Consider the following 24,167-nt stretch of genomic DNA (forward strand, 5'->3'; position numbering starts at 1 on the left):
CTTGTGATTGGTTGTCAGGTCAGCCTAATGTTACGACCTGATGGCCTATCGATTTTTTCCAGTCGGTGTCGGGGTGTTTGTTCTGTGTCCGATCACACACACATTTGCTCTCGCCAACACACACACACACACACACACACACACACACACACACACACACACACACACACACACACACACACACACACACACACACACACACACACACCTTCACAGGTGACTAACCCCTTTTCATCACCTCTCCTCTTCCTTCCCTCTTTTCTCCATCTGTTTCTACCCTTCTTTCATCCTTCCTTCCTTCATCCCTTGTTCTTTCTTAATCTCCACTCTCTTCTCCCAATGTCCCCCCTCCCCTCACGTCTGACCGCTCCCTCCCCCCTCGACTAAAAACTTTGATGACATGCCAGCTCCCTCTCCAACTGTATTACTATGACTACCGCCCTTCTGTCCATTCCTTCATTCCCCTTCTTCCCCCTCTCCTTTCTTGTTTTTTTGTGTGCACTCAAGACATTGTGTCTCCATCAGTTTAATCCTGCAGCTATAAACACACTCATTTTCATTGTTTATTGCCGCCCGCATCATTTTATCCATTCTCTCTTAGCCTCGCTTGATTCTCCTGTTCCATTCCCTCCCCCTTTCTTTCTTTCTTTTTTTTTTTTTAAATCTACGATTGCCTCTCTTTCCCGATCGCTGTCTCTCCCCAGTTTACCATAACTATGATCTCGGTCTCAGTTGCTTCATTACAAGCTGCTGCTTTTATGGACCATCTGTAGAACTATCTGCATCCTTCCCGCACACACGTATGGGACGGCAAAGGGGCCGGTGTGTCGAGCCTACAACGGCGTTCAGCTAGTCCCTCTACCACACACACACACACACACACACACACACACACACACACACACACACACACACACACACACACACACACACACACACACACACACATCCATTCACTGGGTTTTTATTTCTCCCTGGATAAGCAATTACAGCAGAGTCCAGGTACAGGGGGCAGGAGCTAGATCAGAAAAAGGAAAAACTGAGTGGGGGGTTGGGGGGGGGGTAAAAAGCAAGACAAAAAAAGGGAATGCTAGCGTGATTTGGGATTTTTTTTTTAGTGAGACTGATGAGGCTGCAGACCGGAGGACGGGAGAAGACAGCAAACAGGGAGAAGCAAAATGGGATGATTCAATGAGTCTGGAGGTTTAACACCTCTGTCAGCAATAACTTCTATAAAAGATGAACCAACTTACTTTTATTTATTTATTTATTTATTTATGCCGGAATATAACAGATGCTGAAACCGCCTGAGAATAAAGAATGCGTTACGAGAAAACCTCGCAGACGGATTTCCATTAAACTCCCCGCCCCTGAAAAACGTTCCTTTCAAGACGTTTTCTCGTGAATGATGCGAGGTTTGGAGTTTTTTTTTATTTATCCCCTGATGGGTCAAAAGACAAATGTGTTATGGGTCACTTACTTCGTAAAGCTCAGATTTAGTCGGGTGTCATTTTGATATATTCAGCTCTTTGACCTTAAATGCATTTATGACTCCCGCTTCCGGCTCTCGCATCATAAATCAGATTTTTTAAGAAGACAATACCCAAGTCAAAGTCTTTTTAAATAATGCCATTACTCATATGTTCAGTTTATTGCTTTATTGTCATTACACCGTGTTTGAACAAATGCTTTATGGTGGAATGATGTAACCTAGCAACGGAGGAACCAAATCCAGTTTTAAAAAACTCATAAACTTCAGCAAAGTTTCCCTAAGGTTTAAGTGGTTATCTTAGAGTTTTGGAAACACTGCAGCACGATGGCTTTTTTGGCACATTTTGCCACACTAAATTACATCCCCGAATTTGTAATATTGACAGTACAGTTTTTCTTTCCCACCCATGCAACCCCCACATTGTTCGAAAAGTTGCTCTGGAGCTGTCAGGCGGCTGTCGTTCGTTCTGGGATTCAGACGATTTACTCAAATTCCAACTATGACAGCTCAACAATTAGAGTTAGGATATTATGGAATTATTCTTCACGAGCGTCTTGGTTTTCTTTAATATGAAAAGATTAATGCCGAGATGAGATATCTGCTGTTTGAAAACGATGACACATTTCTCTACGAAACATTAACAGCATTGAGTTGAAATAAAACGACCAAAATACCAATTATTTGGGATCATACTGAGCAAAACTCTGACTGCTGAAGAAACTTTCCTTAAGTCTACAAGCTACTGCTACTTTAACCCAACAATAAAGAAGTGCAGTTAACTACAGCATGGCTCTTTGAGTTCGATGGAGGAGGAAGACCCAAGTGGCTCTCATGAGTGGTTTCCACTTGGAGCACAGAAGATGTTCTCGTTTATTGTTGGTGAGACACCGGCTCTTTATGGCTTTCAAAGCGACCGCTGTATGACAACAAGGCGGGCGAGATACGCCATAATATAAGCAGTAAAAGCAAAGCGCCCACACTGCTGGCTTCCTCCAGCCGTCACCGTCCAATAAGAGGAACAGCAGGGAATACTTCTACGGAGTGTGAGCCAGGCTAATTTCTTCGACTCCCCCGTGGCGGCGCACCGGCAACATGTCCCGATTTAACCCCTTTCACGCATGGAGGTCACTGCAGTGGACGCCTTTTTTGCTTCATCCTCTGAATCCAAGTTAACCGACTTTTTAGTTTAGTTTACTGTATTCAATAATATTTCTCTTAATTTGCGTTCCATTGCCTATGGTACGAGTTAGGGTGCCGTAAACTTCTGTCCAAAAGACGACGGTAACTCGTACCTTAGGCTAACCTGATTACGTTCATGTTCTTCTGTCTTGCTTTCTCGTCTTTGCTTCTTTCTTTTACATTTCTTCGATATGTTTCATTACTAAACAATTTGATATGTAAATGACATTATGAACTAACATATGTTGAAAAAAGGTAGTTTTCTAGCGTCTTGGAACGGATTAAGACCATTTACATTATTTGTAATGGGAAAAATGTATTTGGAATTCAAACAAATCGCTATTGGAACAGCCTTCAGGAATGGATTGTGGTCGGAAACCGAGGTTTGCCTTTACTGATTTTATATTAGCAGGGATTATGATCACATATCCTTACAATCAGTTAATTACTGCTAAAGAACATAGTTATCATCGTAAAATACATGCAATAGGAAGACATTACACCTCCGACCATTAACGCCCCAGTGAATCATTGATTTCCTCTTTTTCTTCAAAGTCTATTTATATTTTAAGCAATGGGAATGAAAGAAGTTTCAAATTTATTCATAACGGAAAAGCCAGGTGACTAAAAACAGAACTCCTCTGTAGTACTGATGATAATAACAACCCAACCCCACTACAACCAATCCTGAGTTCTATTTCTAGACCCGTCATCCACTTCATTTGTAGTTGCAGGATCACTTGTTCCAAAAAAAAAAAAAAAACCCCAGGAAAACCTCTCCATTCTGGTAAAAACCCACAACCCGCTGATGAAGCTGCAATTATTTAATCAGTCGCCACAAAAAAAAGCTTTTTTTTCCTCCAATTTTCTTTTATTTAGCAGTGGAGTCAAACTATGTTGTAATTTACTCTGGAAGTTGACGGTGTTTTACTTCAAATGATTATTTTGTGAGTAAGATCAAGAATGAGACATCGTCAGTGAACGTAATGACCCTCAACTTCACGTGTCAACTTATTATGATTTAAACATTAGCAATAAATGGCAACATTAGCATTCAGATGTGCTCTGGTGTCAACATTTAATGCTGATGTTTTAACTCGTTTGACCTTTGAGAAAAGTAGGACCTCCCCTCAGACACCACTTTAGATTAGAAGCTGCTGATGGTGATGGTGTAATTATAAGCAATTATTAACACATTAATAGTGCGAACAAGGAGTAAGTGGCAGCAGAGGGGTGTGTTTGTGTGTGTTTGTGTGTATTTTTGGATTTGTGTGTGTGTGTTTTATCAGATAGATCCTTCCAGAGCGTTGCAGTAGGATCAAGAGAGCGCTCCCAGACGGAGTAAGATCTGTTTCCGAGCTTTAGATCGGAGGTCGGTTAATACCGACACGACTGCGTCGCTAATGATTCCAGCTCCTAATGCAGAGCTCCAGCAGTAGACCACTAATGTCTCTCAGGGGTTCTCACACACCACAGCACCAACAAATCGCGCATGTGCACGCATATGCTGGCATGCTAATTTACAATAATTATTGGCATTCAATAAAGTCGTGACTCCGCTTAAGGCAGCCTTGGGTCGGTGCTCGTGATGCTCTCTTAAGCCCAAATATCGTCTAATAAGAGCGGCGGGGGCAGGAAATTTCTGACTGATTAGACCAAATGATCACTGATGATTCCTGATTGGGGGCAGGCGGCTGCTAGATTGGTGCGGAAATACCTCGAGATCACTGTTTTACAAGTAGGAAAATGAAATGCGTTTTAGATAATATTTGTTAACCCTTCCGTCTCTCTAGCAAAGCCGGTCGGACTAAAATTCGATGTCTTATTTGCCGCCGTGATTTGCGATAACGGTCCAGTTCAATGTCAAATATAAAACGTTTTATGGGACGTTGTTCATGCAAAAAAACAAAACAAAAAAAAAGCGTTATTGGCAGAATAAATACGGAACAATCTTCACATAAAAGCACTGGAGTGAGCAGAAATGTAGCTCAGCAAAGCGCAAACTTTTATATGTTAGAGACGCACAATTGGAGTCGGCCAGGTGGATTCTCAATTTATTGAGCGCAGGTGAAAGGAGTTAATCATTTTGGGAGGAGACAATAACCCCCCCGTCTGGAAGGGTGACCTCATTTTTTTGTGCAGATCAAAATAGAAAGGAGAAGATGTACTTTTTATAGGATTGTATTTGCCTCGTATGTAATTGAATGGGCAGATAATGACAGGCGTCATCAGGAAACATATTTTCTACCATGACGCCCCCCCCACTCGTGTCGACAACACAAGTGTGTGTCCTGTGTGTGTGTGTACAGCTCCTTGATGCGGTGATCAATGTTTCTCTAAGGGTGCGGTTCAATAAACCGATTTCAAGCTACGTGTCGCCGACAGAGCTTCATTAGACGCACACACGCAAAATACACACACACACACACACATACACAAATAAAAACAAAAACACTATTTGTCATCTGTTTCACCTGAAAAGTCTTCATTATTATAACCAAAAAAAACCGAAGCTCGACTCGCCGTGCCTGAAGGTCAGAAGGTCAGGTAAAAAAAACAACAAAATTCTTCAGGAGGTTTGGAAGTGGGAAGGCTGATGAATAAAACTCAGTTTGGGATTGTATTAATTGACTTTACAACAATCTAACAGTGTAAACTGCGCGTCGGTCCATTGTCATTGCCGTGATTTAACATAGAGGTACATTTTTTCCCAGGTAAACTCGGCTTTATGGCGGCGAGCCGGAACATTCGTTCCATCGAGGGTCTGCAGGGATGGAAGGCAGGTTCCCGTCTCCCTCTCCTCCCTCCCTAAATGACCCTTCTCTCTTCCGCCTCTCACATCCGTATCTCCCTCTCGCCTCGTCCTCTCCCCCGTCTTCTCTTATCTCCTCCCACAGCCGCCCCTCTCCTCACCATTAATTAAAACTCTGTGCGAGTCTGCTCTGTGTGTGTGCGTGTGCGTGTGTGTTTGTGTGTGTGTGCGCGCGCACGCATCAGGCTTCAGTAGTAATTAAAGGTGTGAATGCTAATTGGTCGGATCAATAACGGATCGTTAAGCCTTGGGGGCCAACAGCCAATAGGAAATCGTTACGTGTCTGACATCACTGTCAGTCTGCTAAAACTGCACTACGTCGTGACGCACACACACACACATACACATACACATACACACACACACACACATGGATTGGTGCCTGTTGTCATTCTGAACGACAGTCTGACCTCAAAGGTCGCGGGAGGTTAGAGAGACGCAGCCGGGGCGACGGGGAGAAACCTGCTATATGTTCCTAAAACCCGATCAATATCCATTAAGAGAGGCGAGCGACAAAGAGAGTGAGAGGTTTTCAAAAAAAAATGCCACAGCTGTCGTTGAGCAGGACTCAGTAAATAAGTGCGTCCTCTTAGAAGGCCTTTTTGTGCTGATCAATACCGGAGGACTCCATCCGTCCCGACCGCATTACTTCCTTTCAGATCCCGTCTTTGTCTTTTCCGTCTGAGGCTACCGATCAGCTATCAATTTAATATTCATTCGGATTTTCTACCAACAAAACTCTGACGTCGGCTTACGTATATCTTGAGAAGAGATTCATACAAATGATCCCGATGGAATTATAACGCTCCAAAGAGGAGAAGCGGAACATAATAGATGAAAATCACTTCCCACCTTCTGCATGCCATCTTGGTGAAGAACACAACCGTAACTCTCCTTCCTTCTCGCCCATCCGTCAGTTGCATCGATCTACCGCCAGCGTTGCCATGACATTTTTGTATGCATTCATGATCTCCATGCATTCTAATCCAATAATATATTGACTTTTCATTGTTCCATTAGTGCCGCCATCTGGTCGAACCACAATCAAGAGATGTTGTGACATATTTCCATAAAAATGTACGGGTCTCAGCGGCGTGTGTTTGACGCCGCCGCCAAACCATCAGGGCTGCAGCTTTGTAAACACCCCCTCCAAGTTATATAGCGATTTTGATTCTAAGCATCTTACAGCTATCCAAAACGATGAGATCGTCAACGTCAGATCAATTTGCTCTAATTCGACTGTATCATAATTATAGTCAATATACTGTCAATATTCCTGTTTTGCTCAGAGTGTGGATGTTCTCCCCGTGTCTGCGTGGGTTCTCTCCAGGTTCTCCGGTTTCCTGCCACCTCCAAAAAACATGCCCTTGAGGTGGATTGGTTGGTTCCAAACTGTCCATAGGTGTGAGCGTGTGCTTGAGTGGTTGTTTGTCTTTCATGTGGTTCTGCGACGCACTGGTGTCTGGAGATCTCCCCACCTCATGCCCATAACTATGAAAATGACTGAACAATCTACAATTCTGAATTTTCATTTTAGAACATATATTTTATTTCATCATTTTTTTGGCCAAGGTTGAAATGTGTTTGTACCTTGTATGCCTAGCCTGCAAATCAAATTGTGGATTCCTGCAATGTGACAATTCAGAAATTTAAAAAAAATAACATCTGATGGCACAAAATAAACCCCGTGGCTTCAACTCCTGGGGGGAAACGCCGCAGCTTAAGACTCAGTCTTCACTACTTCCTTCCACCTCCATCGTTAAAGACAAGCCTGGTTTGTAGCTCTGCTTGTTTGTTGCTCTACCTCTGATGGTCGATAACAACAACAACCAGCGTCGTCTCCGGGGTTCATGAGTCGGGATGTTACTGTTGTCGCTTTCTTATATCTGCAGTAACTTCAGACGTTTCACTTCAAACCGTCAGACGCTAAGAAAGCAGATAGCAGAGGAGGGTTCTGCAAGGTCAGTACCGCTAAGCGGTGTGTGAAACATTAACCGCCATCCTCTGCGGAGACGGTTGCCCGTAGAGACCGTATCTATGGATGCGTGTGCGTCTCCAGCCACCGACCCTCGCCGCCATACCCCGGTGTACATATGTGCATATTTAATAAGTCTTCTTCTGTGGTTTGTCTTTGTGAGATTCACCACTCCGTGCTGATAACATCTGCATGTGCGTGCAGCTTGGATGCACACGCTAGCTATAGGTAGCTCAATTTGGCTGCGTCTGTGTGTGTGTGTGTGTGTGTGTAAGCGTGTGTGAGAGTGTGACATATCTAATAGCTGTGTTTACTGTAGTGTGACTTATTAAATTTAACATCAAGAGACCCCCTGGAAAGCTGGCTGACAGATACTGGCAAGCTTACAAACACACACGCGCACACACACACACACACACACACACACACACACACACACACCTGATCTTATACAGACAGCGATTATATCACCTGACTCAATGGGTTCTCAGCAAAAGATCCGAGACTCCTTGACTTTAAGGGACAAGCCGCTGTGGTTGTCATATTTTATTGATTTCGATATCTTGCACAGGGTTCCGATCTGAAACTCGATCAATATGAAGCTCGGTCAGCTTTCTATCATCACAATGTGGGTATCATTTCTAACCGATCAACTTGAACTCCCTCTCACTCCTCCGTTCAGCCTGCATCCACAGCTCCCGTTGGACTTTTACCCGTTCTGATTCCCGTCTTCATAAACATAACAGGTCAGATAGATAGAAGACCCTCGGATGGATGCGTGTGTGTGTGTGTGTGTGTGTGGTCATCCAGACTCCGCCTTCTTACCGTCCAGCCACTGTACTGTTTCCTGTTCTAAATCCATTAGAGCCAAAACCAAGTTCAGCAGAATACAGTAATCCCACTCGCATTCGCGCATCAACAAACGCGACTTCACCACATCGCAAATCTGTAGTAGTCTTTTGTTTTGGTCACGTGATACCGTACGCGCATTCTATTGGCTGACGGCATCTGGAAGTGCGCTACGTTCTGTGAGTCTGGGACGTCTGTGAGACACAAAAGTGTTTCAAACAATCTATAAGAGTGTGGGAAAAGGTAATACAGAGAGAGGGTGGTTTAATATCAGTATGGGGAGGGTTCATACACGTTTAAATTACCGTAAATAATAAGATAAATAGTTTGTCGCTATATCGCAACAGTTCTATCAACCTATTTCCTTTTTAATCACTGCCTTTTCAACCCTTTTTTTTTTTTTAACCATTTGCATAACCCAACATTTGTTGCTTCTGCACAAGCCTAGCATGTTACACTCATAACACATGATAGCGTCTGCGTGTGTGTGTGTGTGTGTAGGTGGGTGTGTGTGCCATTTGTTTATGCATGGGTGTGTGTGTGTGGGGGGGCGGGGGGGCTGATAGCCACCGGGGGAATCAGGCTATGCAACTTCAATAATCACAACTATCTGTTAAGACAGACAAAAAAAAAAGGATCACAAGGCAAAAATTGCGTTTCCAATCTGCTGCAGCATGAGGGAGTTATTTTAATGAGATTTGCTTGTGTTTGTTTCAAAGCTAACTGTGATCAAAATCTGTTAAATTCATATTTTCCCTAAAGACTCAAAGACTTACATCCATGCATGGTTTTGCTGCTGTTATATTGTTTTTCTCTTAAAAAAAAAAAGAAAAAAAAAAGTTCTGCGCACAAAATTCATTTAAAAGCGATCGTAATAGAGGTTAAAAACTACCTAATGCAGAATGCTGCGAACGCTACGGCTAAGCTAAGCGTCTCCTGGAATCGATGGAGTAATTTAATGAATTTTCATTCATCAATTAAGGCGACGCTCCACGGCGAGCGCCGCGAAACGAGTGGAAATGGTTCTATTAGCAACACCTGGCGCCGCTCGTCTAAATCAATAGTCTGGTTATTATTACCCGGTGTTAAGGCGCCCGCTGTGAAGACGCGCGTCTCAGCCTCCGACGTACGACCGCGTCAAATATCGAGCCGTCAGTTTTCAAATAAAAGGAGAAAAATGCAGTTAGCGGTTAGTTATTACTGGAACAAAGCTAGTCGTGATTTATTAGCCTACGTTTCGCAAAATTGACTGCGGTTCCTTCCAGGAGACGGTAGTTAAGAGACAGTAAAAGCAGTGGGAGAGAAATAACAAAATCTGCTGATAGAAAGCCGAGCACAAGGCTGCAGAAGACAGAGCTGATAGTCATTTTAAAAATTAATTGGATGATTAAATATTGAGAGTAATACCCGATAGAATACCATTAATTATGAAGTCTGCTGATATGAAGCTGCTCAAGGAGGTACCAGATCGCTGCGTCTGTGTTCCCTGTCATTTAATTGGACGGCGGAGAGTCTTTGTGATTGGCTCCCGGTATTGTAGAGACATCGTGTCCGAACGCCGTCTGACTCTGGGGTGGGGTGGGGTGGTTGGGAGGCGTGAGAAAGTGCTGAGTCAGCGCAGCCCTGCTGATTCTCTGGTTATGCAAATGAGGTGACATTCCTTCCTGCCTGGCATAAGGAGCTGATTGGATGGGCCGAGGTGGGGACCACCCCCCCACCCACCCACCGCCAGAGGAAGTCCGTTTGATTGGGCGGATGGTGTATCGAATATTCAAACGTTGGCTGAGAGGGTGGAAATAATACACACACACACACGCGCACACACACACACACACACACACACACACACACGGACACACACACACACACACACACAGTCTTTGCAGAACACTGACTATCGTAGATCATCTGGATCCACAAAGTTTATAACATTACGTTGCATTACAGTAATCCTTCGTTACATTTTCCCACACTCTTATCGACTGCTTAAAACACTTTAGTGTTTCACAGAAGTGCACGGCGTTCCGTGAATCTTGGAACGCAGCGCACTTCCCGATGCTGTCAGCCAATAGCATGCGCGTACGGTATCAATTTATAACATAACTTTGCAATACATCGCTACAGCTTGAGTTACATGTACGCACCAAACTTGATGGTGCACCTTCTGGTGTCCCCAGCATCTCGTATGTCACGTTGGAAACAGATCAGTCGAGCGCTTCGTGAGATGAATTCAATTCAACGCCGACAGATTTTTTTTGTCATTTCAATTTGGCCCATATTAGTTTCTTTCTTTTTTTTTTTTGTTGGTATATTTTTAAAGACACCCTCAGCAACAATCCTGTGGTGATATATTGCTTTCTCACCACAGGAAGGATAAATCCATACTGCCACATCACCAGGGACAGTTATAAGATTTTTTTTCTTGTAACATCGGGGATGATGCTTAAAAATTCTTGGATAAAAAAAACCAAAACAATCAATTCCACCGATTCGCTCAGGCGTAAAAATTCTCAGAAGATACTAAGATACTTCCTGAAGGAAAACAGACATGTTCTAACCAAAAATGAAATCGATGCATGGGGATGTCCTATTTTGAGGGTTAAACTTGAACGTTGCCTTCAGGTGCAACGACAGAACGGGGAAAACGGAGCTCCCTGCTCTCAACATCCCGTCCGGATCGGATACTGAGATGTTTGGCAGCCATTTGATGTAATTCCATTATCCAAACATCAAATTGATACATCGTGATGATGGCCATTGAGCGGTTGACCCCGAGAGATTTGGCAGCTTTTTTTTTTTGTGCTCCACCCACCATTATAAAATTAAATCCAATGATCCAGATAATGAGCCGCAGTCGTGTCGCTTGTTTTTCCACAAACCGTCTCACTCCCTCCCTTTTACACCGAGGAGTTCACTCCTGGGGGTGTTGGAAGTTGGGGGAGGGGTTGATACCTGGTGGTCCGCCTGAACACAATAACGTGTCAGAAATACAGAACCGTTGAAGTATAGGTGGTCATGAATGTTGACAACTGTTGTTCATGCAATCTACTCTCAAATATCTACTCTGTCCCTCACACACACACACACACACACACACACACACACACACACACACACACACACACACACACACACACACACACACACACACACACACACACACACACACACACACACACACAACCATCACGTCATTACTGTGAGCTTTACTTCCTTCCACCTCCTCGTCTTCTCTGCTCCCCGCTGCTTGTAATTACTCCTCATGCACATGGTGCTCCTCTTCCGTCTCGCTCCTCTTTCTCCTCACTCAAACCTCATATCCTTCACGCTTGTCTAGTATGCATCATGTGCAGCCTCTGGCACGTACATATACACACACGGATACACACACATATACGCACAAACATGACAAGGCGGTGTAACGCCACCGCGCTCTGGGGACACAACTGACATATTCATTCTCATTTTAAATGTATGAACTGAGACACACTGGTGTACGCGTGTAGGCGCATACACATGTTTACGTATGTGCTGTATGTATTGTTGGTGCTAAGTATGTGAGCTGAGCCCGTGTGCAGGATGACTGTGTGTGTGTGTGTGTGTGTGGTAAGGTGGTGGTGGGTGGAAAGGAATACAGTTATGCCTTAAACTGAGAAGGACAGCTTGCGGTCGGTCCGTCCGTCTTGGTTCAAAAACTGAGTGACAACAAATTAATCACAAAAATGTTCAAACATTCTCCTCTTTGTTGATGATGTTCTATTGTTTTAAGTTTAAAGCTCAACTTAATGTTCACAAAAAAGATTGGAACTAGATAGACTCACAAAACGTGTCAGTTTTATTTACTGCTTTTCCCTCTCATTATTTTTACTTTAAACCCGGCACGTCAAGAAAACACTTTAAGCATTAAGTCTGTGTTTGTGTGCATTAAGATTGCATTGATGTGCGTTTCTCGAAAAAGCATCTTGTCTTCTTCATCTTGGTTGAATTAAGGGAGGAAAGGAAACACAAAGCTGGAGACAAGACAGGCAGATAGATAGAAGGGCTGATGGATAGTCCACTGGATATTTTCCGTCCCCTCTGGTCTTTTTGATAAAGATCATAGGCGCCGCCGCCAAAGCCTCGACAGCATATGCATGGAACATGTGGACACACACAAACACAAAGGCCGTTGACACTGGGAAACACACACACACTTGACTTTACACTCAGATCATGGTCAAGTCAAAGACACTGGAGTCAAAGTCAATCAATCACGTGCTGATAAGAGACTAAGGGACTCAGAGAGAGGAATGGCGGCGTCGCCCTTTAAGAGCCGCCTCTAAATATTTATGCCGGCCCTTTACTGAAAGTGAGACGGTTCAATACGGCGCCGGCGTTTCCCTTTTCATAGAAACCGCTTCCATCAGTTGTACAAATTATTCACATTTCTCCTTCAAGTGGCCACGCATGAAGCAGTCGGATCAGGATTCATTGTTGACGGCTGGCGTTCGCCGCTGTCGATGGAAAAACGTTATTCAGCCCCAAAACACAATCCATCCAGGAGATGGAAAAGCCTCGTCGATGAAAGGCGTCCATTGAATTCTAATGTGAGAAGAAACCCTGTTCTATCTGAAAAACACCCTCCCGCACCTCGACGGATGGGCGTCAAACGTGATTTGTTTTCGTCAACAGATGGATATCGACGACGTGTCAACCCAGCCAGAGGAAGTGATGATCTTAAGAGCAAATGACAAATTTTTCCATCATTTAAAAACGACTCTTCTCCTCGTTATTACCCTTCCTCTCCTCAACTCGGACGGTTTAGGTTTTTTCGCTTCACTGCAGTAGAATGTTAGATAAATACAAATAGTGGGTGATTACATTGGAGGAAAAAAAACCCCAAATGGATAAAAATGGGGAGTCAAAATGGGGAGGAGCCGGTGTCTCGTTTTAGGACGCCTGATTGTCCACATGATTCTTAGGCTGCGTTCAGACTGCAGGCAAATCAGATTCCAATCAGATTCCGCTTCATATCCGATTTTTATGGCTGACTGTACACACTGACAAGACTGAGATGTATCTGTCCAAATGCAATTTTAAAACTACCTTCCGAAATAGGTTTCAATCCGTCTTACAAAATCTGATTTTATGTGGTATATGGCTGTTCAGACTACAAAAGAGTCACCTGCTCTCAATCTTACAATAGGCTAAAAATTGTTTTTTAGCTGCCAGTCTTAACGCAGCCTTAAAATTTGTGTTTCATTTGTCGTTGTCGGATTGGGCCAGGGATGTAGCTCAGTGTTAGAACGCATGGTGCCATGGGTTCAATTCCCGGGATCTGCATCCCTACACAACGGGGGCACAGTGTCAACTCTAAGCCGGTCCCAAATCTAGATAAATGCAGTGGCGGAAAGGGCATCCAGCATAAAAAACTTTTCCAAACAAATATGTGCATTCATTTAAAATGGAAAGGTGATGACCCCTAACAGGACAAGCTGAACGAGAATTTTTTTAATACGTTGACATAGGATGACAATGTGACTTCCTGTGTCCACTAGATGCCACTGTAGAACACTACCTTAATTCAATGTTACAGTCCAAGGATTGACCTCTTCCACCGGTTCCCTCCTTCTCCTTTGCTGGTGTTTATTAGAAGGTCATTAAATATAGTGAAAGCTCTGTTAATAGGTGACCCCCTCCACAATACGACATGGAACCGACGCACAAGAGCGCAGATGGAAAACGGTCCTCTGACGCCGCTGACATCTGGCAAGCGAGAGCTCCCAACGGGTTCGACCTGTGCCAATCTGTTTGCAAAAACACAATTTCAACCTCTCATAACGATTAAGGATGAGGAGTGGATGGATCGAAATAAGGTCATCCTTTCTTTTTTTATCTTATTTCAGTCAGACCGATGCGACTTGAGTCAAGTTTCATATCTCCAGCTCCTCCAGAATCCATCGACTGGCGTTGAACAAACTTCAAAAAGGAGTTCAAGCTATTTTAAGAATAAAAAAAGGGTTCCGTGGCGTTTGATGAAGTTTGTCTGACTTTGATTTGGATTTGACAATCGTGGTTGAAAACGTGTTGATCCTGTTGTTGTTTACAACCAAAATAAAACTGTGTTCACTGCGAACCGCTTTCATTTCATGCCTTTTCCTTTTATCGAACGCACACATATTTTACTAACCTCTTGCGAAGCCCCTTGTCTTGAGGCGCAGTGTAAACGCTCGACGGCGCCGCACATGTAAATGACGGTTAGAATAAGTATACTGTTACATCACAGAGGGGAGGAGAAGGAGGAGTAGAGATATGGTAAGTGGAGAGGAGGAAAAACAGCAGAGGGAGGCGGGAGATAAGGCGAGTGAAGTGAAATCTCTGCTGACTTGTTAGTCGCATGGCAGGATGAACATGTTCCCTGGTCCGTGTTCTCGAGGAAATAATTTCATCTGGGAGTGTCTCTCTTTCTGTGTGTGTGTGTGTGTGTGTCCACGTTTGTGTGTGTGTGTGTGTTTCTATGAACACACTGATGCGTCTCGATGTATCATTCATGAATGTGGGTAATACGGTTCATTTAAATGTGAGGTTAACACAATTTGATATTATTATGCATGCGCGTTCTGCACAAAATGCTGTTTTGATGACTGTATTCTGCACCGGTGTTACGTCTCAAATGCAAATAAGCAGCTGCACAACAGAAACGTATAGTTTTACCTTCAATTTTTAACCCTCTAATTAAAAATTCACCGTAGTTTAGCGCTGGATTCTCATTGGAGATGCTGGAGCCGTGGCTCACGTTTTATTGTACGGATGGTCCAATCGCTGGCTGTGCGTTGGCAGCAATCGCTCAATGGTAACGTGCATCCCGGCGTTTATTTATGTCAACTTTGGAAGCAGAAGTAGGACATTAAATGCTCTGATCTCTAGAGAATGTGTCTCAATTTGGGGGCAGCATCCTTCAAAGGCTGTGTTTGAAGAGCGACGGCTTCGCAGCGGTGTGACAAAGCTGTCCCATTTCAAATGCGGCCCAGAAATGTGGCCTTCTTTTCAACAGCTGGGAAGCATCCCTTTTTTTTTTTTGGATTCCTCTCAGCCTCCTCTAATCCCAGGATTCACATCACTTACTACTTAATAGTAATGATAGGACCCACACATGGTGGTTCTACATGTCAAATCTCAATTTTCTTCCTGGCTGGGTCAAACTGTGGGATTAAGAAACTCTGGATTAGCAGCAGACCTCTGGAACGGAGAAAGGGGAGTGAAAATGAAGAAGAAAGAAAATATATACCACTATTCTTCAACAGGAAGGACATTGTGCAAGTGTGTGTGTGTGTGTGTGTGTATGTGTGTGTGTGTCTAAATGCTGTGATAATCTGTGATTCCCTCTCATCAGCACAATATCAAACCGCCTTCGACATAATGCTTAATAATACATCAGTCTCTTTCTCTCTCTCTCTCCGACTCACACACACACGCACACGCACACGCACGCACGCACACACACACACACACACACACACACTTACACACTGCATGCTATATGCCGGTGCATGAATTACTTATGACTTGACAGTCTTCAGAGGAACTGGGAAGAAATGTTCAAGGAGTCCAACAATAACATCAAAGTGGATCCCACCAAACGAATTCCACGCCACTCCACCTCTGGCTTCACCCACTGGAAAAAATCCCTCCAATGCAGCGACCGTTCAATTAACCTCCTTTCATTCCTGTTTTATAATGTGAAAACGCTTCATACGTGACCTCTGTCCCGCAGTATTTGATCCCGACGTTCATTCGTTTATCCATTCATCCTTTTTTTTTTCGAAAAGCGCGTTCGGATCTCAGGTGCGGTCGAAGCAGGTAAAGCTGGACCCTCGGCTCCCTCTGGGCTCCCAAAGCAGGAATCCCGAGGCGATCAAAATCCAGGTGGGATAGGAAAGCCCTCCGGCGTCCTCTCTGACTGCCCCGGGGTCGCCGTCTAGGTTGGACTAACTCCATGGCGTGATGTCCAGCGGGGATTCCTCACCCCAGGCTCAAATGATCCTAACATCTATTGGTGAATCCAAAGTTTCACCTCCTCCCCACGCTGGCGGTCGGCTTAAAAAACAAAAAAACGGCTGCAATCGCTTCTGATGCTTCACTAATCTGCATCTTGCTCTCATGCTCTAATTGACTCCATCTGGTACAGAATAAATGTTCAGAGTCAAAAATTAAGAGAAATTAAATTAAATTTGGATAGGCTGTTGCTGTGCCAGATTAAAACGTACACCAATACGGCTGTGGAATCAAAGTCCACGTCGGACGACGAGGAAAGCGGTCGAGCACAAAGGTGCAATCTGGAGCCATTATGTCGATGACAACATTTTATTTTCATTTTCCTGACCCACAAATGAATTTAGAATTTTTTTTTTTTTTTAAATCTTAACTCAATACCTGTGAGCCTCGTCTGTTAAATATACAGTACGTTAATATAAATGAAGAAATGTTAATTTGACAGTCATTAAAATTTGCATTTTGTGTAGATAGAGCTATGCTTTTTTATTTATCTCAAACAGGCTGGACCCTCTATAATGGCTAGTGTAATCCCACGGAGATTAGCCCCACCCACTCACCAACATTCGTAATTGACACATCTAATTTAGACAAATCCGTTTGGTTCTCCTGTGTCGTAAACCGTTAGATGTATGGATCACAGGAATCCTCTGCTGTCGTGTTTGAGTTCACGCCAACAGCGAGTAGCTGTGAGGCGATCTGCGCCGCCTGCATCATCCTGTAGGGGGCACTGATGCGCAAACCCCGAATGTCTCGAAGCTAGCCTCGCATGTTTCTGGTCCTCAACTGGTAGCTTCTTTTATTCTTACTGAAAATAAGTTGTGCTTGCAAATAAAAACCATTCACAGCAAACATGACTATGACGAGCGAGTATTTTTTACTCGTGTCTTTTCTCACAATGTATCGGAAAGCATCGCCTGTGAAAATCAAAAATCTGAAATGGCTCCAGTGACAGATTAGGCAGACGGATTACATGGACCCAGGCTGACTTGCCAAAAACTCTCCAAACCGGGGTGGATCATTCGTTCCCTTGGAGAAAAAAAACCTGCTCCCCCGCCGTATAAATGAAGATCCGTAGTGTGGACGGTATAAGATGCTGAATATAGAAAGACGAATGCCAAGTGTAGTGCGCCTCCATCGCTCACCCGCTTCCCCCCCCACCGCTCTCAAGTTAAACAGCTGAATGTATCAGCAGCGGGGGCTCTACAGATTATTCCCCTGGATGCTCTCACTGGGGGTGAACTCTTTCCATCTTTGCTTACACACACACACACACACACACACACACACACACACACACACACACACACACACACACACACACACACACACACACACACACACACACACACACACACACACACACAAACACTCACAAATCCACATATAATGAACTGTAGCCAAGTCGCTAGCAGTAGCATGCGCCAAGTGAATAAATCTGGGCCGCCTGCCTGGACGTTCAAGTCGCCCAAAATGCACAGCCGTGCACAAACACGCATAAACTCAGACATGTGTGCGGACTTAAAGCGAGGCCGACGCAATCGGCGACATCGGGAGTTATTCGCCGTACAAGACGATCGACCATCCGAGACAGCGAATGACCAGTAATCTCTTCACAAATGCAATGGTCTGCTGGGAAATCTCGGTGCTGACATTCACGCAGGTGCACCTCGATGACAAGACCCCCCCCACCCCCAAAACTACCCACCCAGGAATGTGACCTGTACATCCAGCCACTCCATGAATGTAGTTAAAAATCACTCAAGTGTAAAAAAAAAAAAAAAAGCTCCTGGCCTCCAAATTCCCAGATATAATCAATATGATCGAGCCTCTAGGGAGCCAAATCAGCCACCTTAATGCATAATATATTAATTATAGATTGAATTCATCTCATTTTAATTATTTGAAATGCTCACATCACTTTTTTTTGTTCAAATATTGGCTCATAAGCGCAAAATCCATATCAAACATTACACCAGATGTAGTCCTTTTCAACAGGTCTTTTTTTCCCGCTGCAGCCATTTTGAAATGTCATGGCAGTTCGCACAATGGTGTTGCTAATCAAATGACGGCGCCGGTCTATTCAAGGTCCCTGGAGAGTCATGCAGTGTGACAGTGAACCGCCATGAACAATGCCAGGACTCAGAAACTGAAGCAGCTAAATGGAATTCCGTCTTTGGTTTCATTATTTATGCTCTTCCTGCTGTGACATGTTGGCTTTTGGTGAAAGAGTTCTGAAGTTTACGGCATCACCTCATGAGATAAAGTCGTGCAGCAAAGAAAGCGACATACTGCACGCCAGCGGCGGTGACGTTTGAGATATACGGATGCAAAAACAATTGTTTTTGATTTAGCAGCTTTGATACAAAATAATCATCTTTCATGAAAAGTGCATCCACTCAGGTTCTTGTACATTCCATAATAATCCTTAACCGGTATCGACATGGCTGCGGTCGCCAAGACGACTAAACAAATATTACATGAACATGACAACAGAACATCTCATACACCATCTGTGCATCTCTGCAATTTTAATACATGCATTATAACAGTGAGTGCTGATGTGTGTGCTGATGTGTGAGGACGATAACGCAGATATGGGATGTGCACTTTACAAAGCCTACTGTTTAATATGGACAATCCACCGCCTTAGAATACATATGAGCTTATATACATATGCATTTTGTGTACATCATGTATTTCAACCCTGCAGGCCTTTAAGATCTCAGAGATAGTTCAGCAAAGTGCAAACAACTACATATTTATGTCCTCGATTTGTTGCTCCGCTCATTGTTTCATGCTACGGAACTAACAGCCTTGTTGAGGACATCAAAGTTCTTCTAATCTCCACCTAATCTGAAATCTTTAATGCACACGGGACATAGTTGTAGATGTAAAGAGAGTTCTAATTTTAACCATCACTTCAACCTTTGATCTGTAAAACTGGTGCGATCTCGTTCACTAAGACCCTCAAGGAAAAGGTTCGGAGCAGCACCGACGGTTTTCTTTGTTAAAATCTTTAATCTCATTGGTAAAACATTCACGTTGTGGATGAATGTTAGATATCTTTCTGTCATCTTGCCAGAAAGAGAAGGCAGACTTAAATTTGAGAGTTAAAATTGATCAATTTTCACAATCCAGTGGTTAGGTGCTCTGCCATACGAAAAGAATTACCTCAAAAGCCTGTCTGTCTGAAACCATCAATAATACAGAGCCTTCAGTGTGCTCCCGTTTTGTGTCATGCTTTGCCCATGCCCTCCTCTCCGCGGTTAGTCTGACATTCGCCCGTGTTGAAAAGGAATGAACTTGTCACCCATTAAGAGAGTCCTTTTACTTTCCTGAGTGGGAAGGAGTCAGAATTGTGAGTCAAATTGTGAGACGGGTTTGTAACAAGACAGTTCTCCTTGAAAAACTTTTGGCTACCAGAGGAGTTGGGCAGGAATCATTCGATCTTTGTCTGCGCCGACACAAAGGTAACCCATTAATTAGCATGTATGAGTGGTATATGAAGATGCAATGCTATGAAGGCATATCTAAGCAGTGGGTTTTGTGAATTCAAGCTGTTTCCACCACATTGTACCAGCCCCAGTGGACTCGCTCTGACTCGGATTTGGTATTTTGTGGGTTTCCCATCAGAGGGTAGTCCTGCCTCAGACACGGCGTCACTTTGCAAAACTGCAGTGGCGTCATCTTCATAGTCAGGAAAGTTGGCGCCTTCTTGAGATCGCAAATGTAATATTGTAGCTGCTACAAGTAGCTTGGATGTTAGCAAAGAGATGGGATTTTGCTGTCCAGAATAGTCTGATAAGCCAATGAGGCAAAGGAGATTCTCTCTGATCAGTCAGCACCAAGTTTTTTGGTAACCCAATGGAAGTCATGATACAAAAAGTTATCAAGTGCTTTAACCAAATGAAAAACTCATTCGGTTAAATGCTAAATATTGCAGAGATCAAGATTTAGCATTCACACGTCCCGACAGAAATTCCTACAAGTGTTCTGTACCTTCATAGTTGAGTTTGAAGCCATGAGCAGAGACTGCAAAGTCGCTGGTCAACCTCAACGAGAAGACATTTCCTGTGCTGGTGACAGGGGGAGGAACCTGGAAGCCTGTGAGCCTATAGGGACACAGAGAAGAATGTGTTGAAATTAATTACGAGTACAGTAACCTAACAAAAGGACAGAAACATTAATTGGTTAAATGTAATTTAAACTTGTGTGACAACAAAACCCAAAAAGTAAAATGGGCGTACATTATTTCAGCATAAATAAATATAACACAGGTTTCAGTTCAAAGTGAAGTATGTAGTTTCAGATTACAACCAATTACAGAGCCTCACCTTCTAAAAAACCCCTAAATTCCTTCTTTAAAAGTCAGTTTTTGGATTGTCCTTTCTTGGCTACTGTAGAAACACCGGGGGGTAACATTCAGTTCATGCATGAGGAGGAGGAAATGGTTCAGCTGTAACCCGATGGACCCTTCAACCCACTCCCATTATCAACCTTTCTAATTGATGAAGGACGTAAAGCGACCATGGTGTCCATTTCCACAAAACAGCCCCAGATTCTCACATTGACGAAAGTCGGATTCTGAATGATTCTCTTTTAGATGAGAAATACCAGAACGATTGTTTGCTTGCAAAGCAATTAAATTTCCCACCTTTAGTATATATTGTATTGATTATAACAAATGGTGCTGGTGCTCCACTCGATGACTTCAAATGATTTCTCTTATTACTCAGACATTCCGTGATTTCTCTCTGGTCTCCAATGATTTCCAGAACCTCTGTTTGGCACAAAGGCGAGAAGCATAACCCTCCACCCCCCCAAAAAAACATCGTCATTATTTGAGAATATAAAGACTGAACTGAAACCAATTACTGTATAGGAGGTTATAAATAAATTGGAGATCACAGTTCCCACCAAAAAAAGGAGGCAAACAGGAAAACACTCGGGTCCGTAATTGGAGTATAACTGATTCTGGATGAGAAATATGACGTTACTGTCAAATAAAGCACATTTACAGTTGCCACTGCGTTCGCTATCAGAACTGATAATTGACTACTAATGTGTTAAACTGCCTTGTTTGAGATGAATATGTGAAAGTTGGAGGCGTAAAGGTTGACTTTGATGTGTTTAACTCTGTCCTCCAAACTTAAGTGTGCACTCAACAGGTCAGGTGTTTAAGATTCCGTGAATTAAATAGCAAAAATGAAGGGAAATCAACCATCTGCTTTATTTTTTACCGCAATAGAAATGAGCTGAACCTCCTTGCAAAGCTACATTTTTTTCTGCTGGCATACTTCATACTTAATTTTTCTACCATACTTCATACTTTTCCTTTCTTCTCTCATTTCTTCCTGAGTTTTTTTCTCAACCAACTTCTCCCCCCCTGTCTCTTTACCTCTGCTGCCCTCTTGCCTTGCTTCTCCATATCATTTTGTTCTCACCGTAGGTTACATCCACCTCAAAACTTTTCTTCGAATCATCTTCTTTCCTTAGAATTCATATGGCTTCTTTTTTTTTTTTAACTCCCCATCACCTTTTTTTTGTCTCACCTCCTTTCCTTCTCGCCTCTGTCCTCTGGTTCTTATATACGGTCTTTGATCTTTTTTACTTTCATTTCTCTATATCACATTTCTTTTGAGCCAACATTCACTTTAACCAACCTGCACCTACATTCTCCCTCTGGCATCAATCTGTATTCTTTCTCTCTCACCCTTCCAACCAAGTCAGCTCATTGCCATCCCAAAAGCCAACGCATGCTAACAAGACTATCAAGAACACGGAGTGGAGAAAAGATGATAATGTTAATAAAATTTGACGAAAAAGATTGTCCGGACATATGAAATCATTGTTGAGATTTTTTTGCGCAAATGAGTCATTTTTGGTTCATTAGTCGTCACATGTTCACCTTCAAAGTTGCCGCCTGAGGAATATCTTGAGATACGCCACTAAAAGCATTTATACTGTTACAACTTTTTAAAAGCAATTTCTTTCTAATGTCTTTGCAGCATCTCTGATTGCATTAAAGTGCTTCTAAAATATTGTTACACCCCATAATGCAGTGACTCTCTTTAATTCTCTATTTCCCTGCCCCGTTCTTGCACTCATCCGTCGTTCTGCCCCACATTTTAATGTATTAAACTTTCTATCAGCCAAAAACAACCACAGTTTTCTCCAAGAACCTGCCCTCTCTCAGCCCTCTATCTACTCTTCCTTTCAGCTCTTCTTTCATCTTTTCCCACTCCCACCCTGCTTTTATCCTCCGTGATGTGCCAATTTTATCACGTCTCCTCACATCTTTCCATCCCTTCCCTTCCCCTTTATTTCTTTTACTCTCTCACCTCCACCTTTTCAAACTGTACTAATTCTTCGCTCCTTCCAAACCTCTCTTCTCATCTTCCAATTTTCCATCTCAACTCTTTCCCCCGTCCGTCTTACTTTTCTTCAATTGGTAACTTGAACTTCTTCCCCTCCTGCATTCACTCCTCCTAATAATTTGTCCATCACTTTTTAGCAAAGCTTTTATCTCTCACGATTTAATTTCTTGTGTTTTCCCTTTTAGTTTGACCTTTCTATCCTCTCAATTCTGGTTTCATGGCGTCCAGAAAAAGTGGCTCATCTCGCTTTCCTTTCAGTGATTCTTTCAGTGCATAGTATTTTCACATCTAGCCCACTTTCCATAAAACCCCAACCATCTCTTTAATCTCTTTTCTGTACATAATCTGTATGACTTCAGTTTTCCAGGCTTCATTTTTAAACGGTCCCTCCTCTCATTTGTCCTCTTTCAATATATCCTCCTCTGTGGCATCGTAGTTTAAATATTTGTTCATTTTCCTTTTTATTCCACTACATTTTTTTGTATTCTTACAAGGTTATCCCACTAGCATGATACACTCCTAATAAAAACCTGTCATTATATAACAACATCTGCACCTTCACTTGCATGCATTGCAGTTGCGCTAACGTTAGAAGTTTTGCACAGATGTTGGAGTTTCTGCAAATTGGCTTTGCAGATATGATAAAACGTAAAGATTTCACACCTATAAAAATGCTAATGTGAGAATGAACCCATGACCACACAACAGTTGTGATGTACACGTGCAATTAGAATAGTAGCACATGTACCATATGTTGTGCAATTTAGCAGGACCAGATATGCTAATTTGTTAGCTGATTATCATAGTATTTTTCCATTATTGCATACAGGCTGGTACTATTCCTTTAACTGGGTGTCTACGAGACACCTCATTGGTCCAATGTGTGTCACTTGATCTGCTTTGAGTTACTTATAGTATAGCTACGCTATGTTAGGCTAACAGCGACAGACAGCAGCTGCTCAGCGCGTTAATACTCGGCTGCTGCAGAATACATGATCTGTATCATACACACAGTGTTTTGTTCTTTTATTCACTCATTTCAGGCCAACCGACACAAAATCAAACGCTTCCGCTGTGATTCGTCCTACTTTCCTGCATGCTTAGCCATAAATTCGTTCACATGCAATTCAATCCCTCTTGCGTCTTCTGCGTACATACGAATTAGGGTCGACCCCATGCTGGTCCAGGGGTGGGTGGGGGGGGTGATGCTGGTAATGCAGCTGGAGCTTTTTGGTAATGGCGGAATTATACGGCACGGCGCCATCAGTCACATTCTAGCCATCAGCGGCAACAAACACAGGGATGACTAACGTGAATGGACTGTGAGTTTTGCTCGTCTCCGTGAGCGCTGATTCACACCGCCCCATGCATCATCACACGCATAAGTCACAGGAATCTCGCACCTTCTGTACGGTTTTATGCGCAAAAGTAGCTCATTGTTGCTTTAAT

The 24,167-nt window shown here is 43.2% G+C and overlaps 1 protein-coding gene and 1 long non-coding RNA gene across 3 annotated transcripts in view; one reads left to right on the forward strand and one right to left on the reverse strand.

Annotated features, from left to right (window-relative positions):
* LOC137606957 (uncharacterized) overlaps nt 1-24,167 on the forward strand; it is a 289,217-nt gene that overhangs the window by 158,589 nt on the left and 106,461 nt on the right. The window lies entirely within an intron of this gene.
* Nucleotides 1-24,167, reverse strand: part of LOC137606956 (CUB and sushi domain-containing protein 3-like) — a 255,437-nt gene that overhangs the window by 146,136 nt on the left and 85,134 nt on the right. Inside the window, exon 3 of the mRNA XM_068332318.1 lies at nt 20,341-20,453. Within this exon, the coding sequence (XP_068188419.1) occupies nt 20,341-20,453 (113 nt within the window). The remainder of the gene's footprint in view (nt 1-20,340; nt 20,454-24,167) is intronic.

Source organism: Antennarius striatus, chromosome 14 (assembly GCF_040054535.1).
Source record: "Antennarius striatus isolate MH-2024 chromosome 14, ASM4005453v1, whole genome shotgun sequence".
Lineage (NCBI taxonomy): Eukaryota > Metazoa > Chordata > Actinopteri > Lophiiformes > Antennariidae > Antennarius > Antennarius striatus.